Source organism: Hipposideros armiger, unplaced genomic scaffold (genome assembly GCF_001890085.2).
Source record: "Hipposideros armiger isolate ML-2016 unplaced genomic scaffold, ASM189008v1 scaffold_52, whole genome shotgun sequence".
In the NCBI taxonomy this organism is placed as follows: domain Eukaryota; kingdom Metazoa; phylum Chordata; class Mammalia; order Chiroptera; family Hipposideridae; genus Hipposideros; species Hipposideros armiger.
Window position 1 is genome coordinate 1014307 of NW_017731402.1, and position 12234 is coordinate 1026540.

Sequence of the window (12234 nt, forward strand, 5' to 3'; positions counted from 1 at the left end):
AAAGGCAGAATATGAAAAACCAGGCGGTGCGACATCTAACAATTTTCTATTCCTGGTCCATTTACTCACAATTTAATTGCATTTTTAATGCTAATTACAACACATTAATCTTTAATTAGCATTAATTTGTTTGCTGAGGTAGATGTCAAATATATTCATGTTACATTTTTTACAGATAAAATATAAACCTGACACCTTGGTTTAAAGACAAAGTGCTTCAGTTGCTATTACCTTCCTGCTTGTTACTTAGGAGTAGTTTAGTGGTAAATGGTAGTTCCTTGCTAAGTTCATTTCTAAGAAGTATGCAGTACTTTCAGGACTCTGAAGACCTCAAAGTTTGGCTTTTCTTTATATTTTACGTAGTCAATTGAATTATCCTCACAAATAATTTACACCTTTCAAATAAAAAATTGATATATAGCAAAAAGAGGGGTACTCCTCTCAGAGTTCCACAGTAAACAAAATTAAAAAAAGAATCTACAACAGGCCTGGATTCCTAGGAAAGAAAATATTTTTAATATCTTAAATAACATATTTTCCACATAGATAAGTCTGTGTCCACATTAAAAATATTTGAACTGTTATGTTACTAAAAGTTAATATGGTCTCAAATTCCAGAGATTAAAAAAAAGCTCTACATAATCATGAAGCTATCGCTATCATGTTAAACACTGGTATTTTTATTTACAAAATAGATGAACAAAGAGTAGTAAGATGTACTCTTAATAAAAAAAATATAGATTCTAGTAGATAATTCAAAGCCAGCTCTAGGTAGCCAGTATCTTTTGAAGGTAACTGCTCTTTAGAAAATGGTACAGCCAGTGTACTTTTGAGGTCTTCAGTATCCATACAATGCTTACGACATTCGGTATGTTACATTTATTAAGGCCTCAGCATCAGCAAATTGACACAGTATTTAAATAAAACCCATTAAACGATAGGGAAAGATTATTTTTCAATATTCTGTGAAATCAAAAAAGGAACTCGCGAATCCACTGATTAATCCAGGCAAAACTTTATTACACAAATAATTTTTTAAAATTCCGAGCCCTATCCTTGACCCAAGAGAGCAGCTTTTCTGCCAAACGTGTCATTGTGAGCTTCCAGACCTGTCAAAATGGAGTAATGGTCTGATCTCAACTGGTCCAATTCTCTGCTTCTCTGGGTTATAATTTTACTCTCCTGACCTCTGTTTAGCACAGTTAAATTATGCTTGTTATGTCTGTATATTTACATGTTAGGTATGTCAGTTAGTCTTTTGATGTGTGTTTTATTTGGTTAACAAAACCCACACCCATATTCATGTGTTAATTACTAAAACTGAAAGAACACTGGTATGTGATTTAAAAGAACACAATCACCTTCTGAGAAAACAAACTTATTCTGTTTCACATCACAAATTCAGATTAAAAACATATTGGTTATCAGCGCTAAGGATTCTATGATATTATTAGCAAACTTCAAAAATGAGGATCTGACATGATACAACTGAGCTGGTGATGGAACTCACAGATATCAGGAGTATTAAAAATATTTAATATAAGAGATACATGAAATTATATCTGGTGTGAAAATTAAAATTACTGCATTAAGGAGTTTTGTTTTTTTAAAAATAAAGACAATTCTTTAGAGAAAATAATAAATATTTTGAAAGTACAGAGAGCAGTACCATTTTTTTCAGCAGGCATTCCCATGGTATTTGGGGCAATTATATATATAGTTTTTTCCTAGCAGCAATATTATCATAATACCTAAAAATGAGACGTATAGGTCAAAATAATTTGTGATATCTGCTTGATTAGAGAACAGATCTTCATGAAATGAAAGTTCAGAGTCACACTGGAAGAATTACATTATCTGACAAGGAACCAAAACCCAAATATAGGACAAGATATTGTTTCAATTACAGATAAAATTTGCTACTGTAGTAGCTTTCAAAAGATGAATTCTTCCTTTGAACAACTTTAAAATGAAAATAGTAAGTGTTTAAAAATATTTCCTCATGAAACCAAACAGGTAGAATTAAAAGCCACTGGAACTATTTTAGGAACACTGAAAAAGTAAATTATACATATATAACCTAAACATCTCACTTTAGACAAGACAAGATATGATCATCACGATTAGTTTTATACTATACCTTTCTAACTAAAGTTTCTATTCAGTGCCTGTTTTACAGAAGGAGATGTTAGAACTCAGGAAGTGGGACAAAAAATAGAATCAACGCTTTACCTCATGTTGCCATGAAAATGATTCAGAACACTACAAAGCCTGCTCATGGAAGCCGCTGATAAGAGCAGACTATTTTTTAACATGAAGCCATTCTACCTTGCAGCAGCTGGAGAGCCAAACCCAACGTCTTAAATTTCAAAGCAGTTTATTGGGGCCAGTTTGCCCTTTCGCTTGGAATGCCTTTTGTTCTGTTCCAGGAAAGTTTGGAGAAGACACATTTTCAAGAGTCCCTCAACATGTTAAGCTACACGGGTCCTTCTGGTAAAGGGTTCTCTTTTTATTTCTATGGCCGACAGGTCAAAGGGCACAAATAATCAGCCAGCGAATATATTGGGTTGTTGGAGAAGTCACGACGTATTTTTTCTGTTTTTCATTGCAAAACTGTGTCATGACTTTTGCAACAACCCAATAGTATACATTCTCAAATGACATAATTTCTTCTATATTGAGTAATGGGTCATGTTTAGCAAAAACATACTTCTAATTAAATTAAACCCTGTGCTCATCAAAAATCCTCCTTTTCAGCTTTATTGAAACAGAGCTTGATTACTATTCTAAGCCCTGGTTTTTGTCAACTCGCATCATTAGAAATTATCCAAATGCCCATAAAATGGAAATAAAAATAAAAACTATTGCCCCTACTTGGTAAGGACTGGATTGGTTTCTTAAGTTATTTTAGTTCTAATCAATGTTTCGTGCTCAAGAAAAAAATCATCAGTCTCTAGGTAGGGCTGTAACATAAATGAGTGGAAGATGAGCAGTTGTCAGGAGGAAGTACAGTACTGTAGGAGGATCTGACACCGCCCGCCACCCAAGCATTGCTCAGATGGCCTGAACACAGGTGCTGCCGCTGGCTGGAGGTTGGAGCAGAAAGGAGGGTTGGGCATCCCCAGCTTCACGTTGGACCACCCTTGGACTCAGTCTCAGCTTTGGGGAAATGGCAATTCCCATTAGAACACACCCTAATCAAAACACCAGGGTGAGTAGTGCCTGGGGATCATCCACTGGAAACCAGAATTTGGAAAATGTGCTACCCCTTTGCTGCACGCCCGTAAGCTCAGGCTGTGAACATCATGAAGATATCAAAGGAAGGAGTGCCATTCATAGTGTATTTATTTGCCTGAAAGAAGATGAGACTGCTTTAAAATTTAGGTTTTTGTAAAGCACGTCTGAGTGACCCTCATGTCATTAAACTATCAGAAGCAGCATAACAATGCCAGGAACTTGTCTATGAAAGTGACAAAAGAAGGGACAATCTCCAGTACTCCATACAATTGTACTCCATACAATTTTAGAACCAAAGCTCAAATGTAGGCCGCAGTGCACTCATTTCAAGCAGGAGGGGTTTCTAGGAATTGAAGGGGAAAGTGGAGCTACATGACCATCTGCAAGAAACGGTCGAGAGGACTTAAATCAAACTAGCTTACTGCTTTCCATTGGGGGTCTTTGTAACTAAGAAGCCATGATGTAAAAAAAAATAAAAATAAAGCCATGACGTTGCTGGATAAAATTCATACACTCTTATGCTCTGTGCCTGTTCATCACCCAACTATATTGGAAGGCTCAAAATTCTTATAAAAGACAAAGTGAATCTTACGTGATTACTCTAATAATAAAATGACTGTGAAGTCAAGTCCTCTGGGGGAAATGGACACGAAGTGTCTACTAGAAAAGCACACACTAAAATGCTTCATGTCATACAAACATCTCATTAGAAGTGAAAGTTGTAAGCTAGATGAATTCATGAGCCAGATAGGTATTCCAGGGTAATCTTTAGCATATGTTGTATTAAATCAATCTTGGTAGTTTAAAAACATGGAAAAATACCATGTATTAGAAAGCAGGCCAGTTAAAGACTAATAAAACAATAACAGTTATTGTAACCATCATGCTAGTGGTAGGCCCAATTCCCTCTGAGGGGAAGGGAGGGTGTGTAGGCCCACACCACAGGAGGTCACGCCCTGGCAATGTATACAAATGGTTTCTGAGTAGTCTCAGGGCACTGTGCTAAAGCAGGCGGTTCTCCCAATCCTTTTGATGGGCAAGGGCTATTGGATATTGCAGGTAGGAAGGAAATATGTAGGTAGCAAAATATATATGGCTGCTATCCTGTAGACATTTCTCTCCTCTAGAGCTGGTATCTAATAACTTATTACACTTACTTCTCTGTATGCAAGCTCATGCACATGAAGGGGCATTGGGCTGTAGGGCTTCTGAGACACGCCCAACATCATATAACATCGGAAGGGTTTTAGGCATAAAGTTTGACGGGCTCTGATGCTGTTAACTCCTGAAGCTCAGGACTTAGCCTCTCTCCTGTTCATCTACCTCTTAACTGGGTGCTACTCCAGTTGAGCTGTTATGAATCCATGCTGCATCCCATGCATTATCATTCACATAGTTCTAGGGTGCTGAAAAGAGCCTTCCGATTCAGAAACGTCTAGTGTACTCTTCAGTTTGCGGGCAAGGCTTCCGAGAAAAATAGTGAACCATGTACCACACGTAAAATATTTTACTCTACAAGTTTCTCAAAAACCCATGGATACAAGTGTCATTAAAAAAAAATCCCATCATTAATATAATCTGAATGAGCTTTATTCTTCCTAAGGGTTGCTCAAATAAATGATATTGGGCATTAGAGGGGAAAAATCAAATCAACAAAAAAAACAAGAAAGAACGGTCCTTCCTCCAAACCAACGACAAGCCATTCCAGACGTCAGTGAGCATCTTCCATCTTTGAGATGCAGAGAACGAGAGACAAGGGAGGGTGGTTCCAGATAGTTCTGGAGCCTACATCTCACTCCACATGCATTTGCTGTTCTATAATCAGTTCAGGAAAATCAGTGACCGCTGGGAAGACACATTATAACATGAAACTGAGAAACGGGGCAATAATTTTTTGAACTGAAAAAGAAGCTTTGCAAGACATCGACACTGTTTATGAAAAGATTGCACTGCCTTGCAACTTTACACCAAGAGAACTTGCAAAACGTGATAGCCATGTGTTAGCGCTTGAACCCCATTCTTACAGCATTAGTATTGCTTACAGTCATTTTCTACAGAATCATGTGTGTAATCTTAAACATGTGTCAGGCTATGTGTTCCCTATTTACCAATTATTTAATTAGCTCTGTGTGTTCTTTGGGATACAGGCAATGTAATATTTCTTTACTTCCTGCATTTCAGAATGAGTGAGTATACGCCAAATATTTTCAAAAGTCTACAGATGTATTCTATTAATCCATACAGTTTATTAGGGAAGTATCCCTAACAGAAGAGAAATCTTCTCTTCTTGTTATACAGACATCCTGCCATCCCTGACTTCTACCACACGCTGAAAATCAAGCCAAAAACCTAAGAGAATTAAAGTGCGAAGAAACATGAGCCACTCAGACACCATGCAATACTAAAGCTTATTACTATGTTTACATTTTCCTCTACATTTCAACTTAAGGAACCGGAGAACACATTTAAAGGAAAAACATTTCTAGAATGTTCTCCCTTAAAGCAGTCCTAAAGTAATAACTGTCTTTATGCAAATTAATAAAGGTCTGTTCCTCCAAAAGAATGAATTACTATGTCTACTCATTTCCTGAAAAGATTATAAAGCTTTCTCACATTCGACTAGCTGGTTTTGACAAGTACACCCATGATTATGGAGTAATTTATGTAATAAAGTTGTTCCTAAAAAAATCCCTTTTCTGCGTTCCAAAAATCTCACACTTTCTCCTTTTTAACATGATAGCTTCCTTATTATTATCTAGATCCTCCCTCCACTTAAACAGAGCCCTATGGTCTGTAACAAGTTAAGTCCACCCTTACTGTGCAGTCAGCCCATTAGGATGCAGAGCCTAAAGCTCCACCCTGACCAAACCAAACGTAGGAGAGTAGACATTCCTGTTGTCTGCAAGCTAAGGATGAGCCAACCAGCTTAACTAAAGCAAATCCCATTCCCAGTGGGGCTCATTTCCTCAGCTCATGGAGGATGATTACACCATCTCATAATACCTCTTTCTTCCCAAGTCTAACGCCTCTCTCCCAGGAATACTTGCAAATCAGTCAACAAAACTTTTTTCAAACAGTGCCTAAGCATGTTTTCCTCAACTCAAACTTCTGCTCCACCTTTATACCTTCCTAAAACAGAAAATTACTCAAACCACAAGTAGACAGGAAATCTGCCATGTTAGAGGATGAATGACCGGTCACCCTTCTTTGTAACTAGACCTCATGACTGCAGAAAGGGGCTTTCCATTTGCCAAACCACATTGAAGTGAAATATGCTTTTCTCACTCTTTCAGTTCTGCACTTCTTTCTTCTTGTTTTTCAAATCTGCCAAAACTGCACCGATAGCTAACAAAACTTCCCCATGTAACCTCTGTCCACAGCACTCCAAGGTCAAACCGATGCAACACATTTGTACAAGTTTGGTTATGAAAAGTTGCAAACATGGAAACGTTTTCCCAAATTTGCTTCTTAATGAGACATGATAGTAAAGGGCTGCAAGATGGCTCATTTCAAGTGTGAAACATATTATTGAATAAGCAGGGAGTGTATTATTTACACAGGATTATAGTTGCAACATTTCAAAACACATTTCTTTCTCATCGAAAACTCTCCTACATAAGTGATTCATACTACTTCCCAAAATTCTATAGATAAAAATAAATGAAAAAACTACAAACAGAGCAGGAGTGAGCAGCAGGGTCATTCTGTCACAGACACTTCTTTCTAAAACATACAGCGAGTGCTTTTGTCAGCGACCCAATGAAGTCATCTGAAGGCCCAGCAAGGTGGAGGTCTGAGCTAGAACCAGGGTAGTGGCGACCAGTGATGTCTGAGGGTTAGCAAGACCCTGTCTGCTCATCTGAAGGACGACGGAGGTGGTCAAAGGCCAGTTCCGAAGAGGGTGCCGGCCTTCTCCTCCCCAACCTGCCCCCCTTCTTCCTGGGCACCCCTTAGCTCCTCCTTCAGGGCAGGAGTGTGGTGGCGGCACCATCTGTCCTAGGGAGAGCCCCACAGTGGACAGCATGGAAAACGAGACGAGGATGATGGCTCAGTTAAATTGGCAGCAGCATTCCGCTTGAGCCTTAACTTGTGTGGTACATTTGCTTGATAAAAAGCAGCGAATAACTTGTGGCCCACAGATGGCCAGCCTTCTCCCCTCCTGCATGGGAACAAACACGCCTCCCCTGAAAAGGACTCCACAATGCCACCTGCTTCGGAAAGTGAAGCTCATCTCGTTACCCTGCTGGCCTGTGACTGTCACATGAACCAGTCTCCAGATGATGGTGGCATGTCACAGCCAAGAGCAGGGCAGTCGGACTGCATTTGGGAAGTGACAATTAGAGCCAGTATGCCCCCTATTTCATGAGTCTTCAGGGGTTCATCTCATGAACGTTCATTTTGCTTGCTGCTTGAGAGTACGAGAGGCAAGGGGTTTGGATCCTTTTAAACATCTTGTCCCGTCTAATGACTCACAACAAAGTAGCCAACTTTCAGTTTCTTGTGGAAAAAAAAGTGATTATGGTCAAGCCAAGGACTATTTCTGTTTCGTTCATTTGTTTGTTCATTCAGTTATGTGACAAATATTCATCGCCTGACTGCTGCTCAATTATGAGAGGCAGAAAGAGGTCTGTCATCATGAAATCCTGACACTGACTTTTAGCATCAGAATTGGCATTTCCAAGACTCACCCATTATACTGTCTGTCCCGTTGGCAGGAGGTGTACAGGAAGATGTGCTGTAATGGTTAGTACCACTACGGTGGAAAGTGGACATTGGAGGAAGACTGGAATTGATGTCTGCTGAAGAGTGTGATGGATAGCTCTGTGGCAAGAAGCAGAAAAAAGAGAGGCCATAATCAACCATGAAACATGTAGGGGGCTAGTTTTCTAACACTTCTTTCAGAACTCTTCATTCTGAGGTGGAGAAAGCCCTTAGTATTTCAAAATCTCCAAGAATATATCTTGCTTAGATCTGACAGATTTCAGTTTTCAAGTGCTAAAATACGAAGACACACACATAATGATAATTGAGAAATTACACATTGAGAAATTATCACAATCTTTAAATCTAAAAATTATTGCTTAAAACCATCTCTGCGACTTCAGCAGCGTAAAAGGGTGTTGCTACTATTCTTTGTATGGCCTATGGATCAACTAAGAAAGATTCCATGATTTGAGGAATAAAACAGCATCATGAAACACAGGGTTTACATTACAATTCACCTTGACCTTCCGAACACTAAACGGCAAAGAGTAACCCATCTCAGATCTTCTTCCTGCCAAACTGGAACATTGTTCTGCACTCCAGCAAGAACAAACTGGTAAATGAGCAATTTAAAAAGTGTCAATGATTATATATATATATATATATCTCCAAAGTATCAATATGTAAAGCCTTAAGTCAACGATCATACTGAATTAAACTCGAACAAAAGAACTGAGAATGAATATTTGATTTCTTTCTTTACATCTCCTCTCCCTCAGCAATCTACCATATAGGTGACGATGAAAGAAGACCATCATCTTTACAGAATCATTTGGCTTAAGGCTTATCTTTCAGTTCGATCATCGTACCAGTTGTCCAAATGAGTTGCTTTTCTTGGGGCCTATCACAGTGCCGGTAAGGTGGCAAATTAGGTGCTCCCCATCCATCTGCTTGGGAATGAGCAGATTACTGAGAAGGACACGTAATTTACAGAAACTATTTTCCTATTAAAGATAATAAGTAGCTTAAAAAGTTGTTCTCAGAGGCATGTGAATGTGTTACAGACATGTAAAGAAAAAATATTTAAGCTAAAATATGCTTTTTCCTTACATGTAATATTAATGGGCTATGGATCTTTATTATATCATTATTGGAGATTCTGTTAACCTTGTTAATATAAAATTGAGATTGAACATGATGCTGATAATCAGAGGTGCTTAAAGCCCAGATATTTATTCAGAAGGAGTGAAACCCTGGGTTTCGGATTTTTTTCCTTATTCTGAGAGGCTCATCTGAGGTTCTACCTCTTGCTTGATGATTCATGACTTCCAAATCTTCCAAGATCTCTTCTCTCTGAATCCCTAACGAACTTACATTCTGAACTGTGCCATGTAACAATTATATGCTGCTTTTCATTGGTTTTTCTTTCACGTGCATTTCCACCTATATTGTAAACTCTTCAGAGGGAGGGAATAGAGCTTATACCTCTGCATCCCACAACGTACAGCTGAGTACTGAACACATAATTATCCTACCTACTCAATGAACAACTGGTTTTCAGTTAGCATTTAATAAACAGTGGACTGAAATACTAGTAATTTGAGAGATAACCAAACAGTCGTCTAGAAAATGAAACTACGTTTCAATGCTAGCTAGGTCTTCCAGTGTCATGCCTTTCAAAATATTACCTCTGCACCCTCAAAATAGCCCATACAAAAGGTCAACCTCAGTGAAAAAGTTGACATGATGCCCTTAAACCTTTCCAAGTTCCCAAGAACGCCTTTCAAACTTTTTAATTTCATGGACCGCTTTGCTTGAGCAAAAAAAATTTCCTTAGGCCACCTGCTAAACTCATTTCTATTTGCTACTTATAGAATACCCCAAGTAGTCCATGAAATTTTCTCCAAAGAATGATAGGCTCCACATTCCATAGTGCAACTAATGTGAAACTGAATAAGCCACAGAACACCAAACTGAGAAGAGCTATACCTGATGGAGAGCTAAAGGCTAGTGTAAAGTGGAGAAAAAGAAACAGAATGAAGAAAAAGAAAGCTAACAGAAAAAAGAGACGGTTTCAGTTCTGTTCCATACTGAGTTTCTGAAGAATAGAGAGACTTTATAAATCAGTCCCAACTATGCAAAAATCAAAACACAAGAAAAGAATTATGACAAATATTTAAGTAAGTATTAATAATTACAGAATGAAACAGGAAATAGATGATGGCATCAATGGTAATTTTTAGATCCCTTAACTTGGTATAAAATGCACAGTAATTCAGGATTTGACAAAGGGTTAATACTGAGTTCAGAGACTAAAACGAAAAGTTCTTCCCCACAAACTTTAATGGGGAAACCAATACGATCTACCTAAATCAGTGATTTTTAGAGACTCATAGAAAATTAGATGAAGGCAATTAAGGAAGTTTCCAACTAGATTCTTTTACAAGGAAAAGTATCTTGAAAACTACTGTCACTCATAGACATAATAAATACACCACGGAGACTATTAGTGACATGTGAATAATGTGTCTTTTAGAATATTTAGGGATCAACTATTAATATAAGAGGTCTTACTCCAGCTATTAATATAGTCTACCCTGCCCTGCTTACTACAAAGGGAAAGGGGAAGTATGATAAAGTGTTATGGCCTTACATGCCCACTGTTTAATTATTTTTACTATGATATCCAATGACAGTGTATTTGGAGACTACTGACAGAGTAAGTGTTGAAAATGCTTCCATTAGTGATTTTTTTTTATCAACCTATGGGTTGATAACTCAAAGATTACAAAATATAATAACTGGTAGCACATACTGAGAATAAAATCATACTTTGGGTTACAGCAGGGTTTCACAACCTTGGCACTACTGATTGTTTGTGCCAGATAATTCTTTGCTGTGGGGGGCTCTCCTGTGCACTGTGTGTTTTTACTAGCATCCTTGGCCTTTATATACTAGGTTCCAGTAAAAACTATCTTTCAGGTGTAACATCCAAAAATGTCTCCAGACATTTATAAATGTTCTCCAAGGGGCAAAATCACACCCAGTTTGATAATCACTGGGGTTAGGGTTTATGTCACAAAAAATAAAAGAGAACAGAACTTCCTTTTTATTAAAATTCCCGATCCCAGGACTATTTCACTCTGTGGTGTAAAGACCATGCCTAAACCATGACAGACAGCAAGGACTCTGCCCTACTTTTAAAAAGAACTCTGCCAGGTCATTCCAAACTTAAATCTCCAAGAACCCATTCTAAAGCTCAGCCACAAACTCCAGTTTTTTGAGTGATTTGACGTATCTCTGTGACATCGTAGTGATTAGCTGTGGGATTGTGTTGTAGAGGCTGAATCTCTACAGGGAATTTGAAAGAAGCAAAACTGGTGACTTGACAGTTGCTACCGAAATGTGTGGATTTCGAGCTTTATAACCACACATTCTATTATAACATGGTATAAAGGGATGATGACAGTAATGTTTCTGAAACGTTGTACCTTTAGAGATAACCCTAATTTGGCCAAATTATACCCAAAATAATACAAGGAAAGCTCTCTTCTTCTTCTTCTCAAACTATTCTTTTGTTCAACATGGCACGGGCTAAAAGCTACATTCAAAAATTCTAAGAACGAGCATTCTTTTCAAATGAAAGGACACTAGCTGCCTACTACATACTCAAATTATTCTCAATGTCAGATTTTTAAATGTCACTTCAGCAAGAGATTTTTGAATGGTTAAATACTGAAATTACAATGATTACTCGATATAATAATTCAATAGTTTCCTATCAGTAGGAAAATTCATTAGGATATACTGCCAGAGACCTAACTCATTTGGCCTTTTTAAAAAACAAAACCCTAATTTCTACGATCTGCTAAGTGATCATGTTAAGAATGAAAACCCTATGTTTTTTGATAGATAAATGAAATTACAAATACAGCATGTGATGCAACCTGCTGGGTTACTCTTTTCAAATGATCTCTCTTCCTGGTTGACAATGTTTTGGCTCAGCAAAACTTTTTCGAAAATGAATGTAGTCGATTTCTTTTTAAAAGTTACACCTTTTTCTGCATTTGAGCACATTTTAAAGACACCTCCCCTATGCAGGGAATTTGGGATAAAATCAAATCACCTAATGCAAAATTCTAGACCATGACAGGGAAAGAAAAAAGAAATATAACAGGGAAGAAAAATAAATGTCGGATGGACAACTCTTAAAAGGACTGAAATTCCAACATATTAGCATTGTGCCAACATTTTTTATGTGTAATCAAAACTTTCCTTGCTCATAGGACACAT

General features: G+C 37.7%; 1 protein-coding gene across 26 annotated transcripts in view; it reads right to left on the bottom strand.

Annotated features, from left to right (window-relative positions):
- TCF4 (transcription factor 4) overlaps window positions 1-12234 on the bottom strand; it is a 350789-nt gene that overhangs the window by 33317 nt on the left and 305238 nt on the right. For all 26 annotated transcript variants that reach the window (XM_019640672.1, XM_019640685.1, XM_019640667.1 and 23 more), the window contains one exon: window positions 7926-8058. In XM_019640672.1, coding sequence (XP_019496217.1) covers window positions 7926-8058 — 133 coding nt within the window. The remainder of the gene's footprint in view (window positions 1-7925; window positions 8059-12234) is intronic.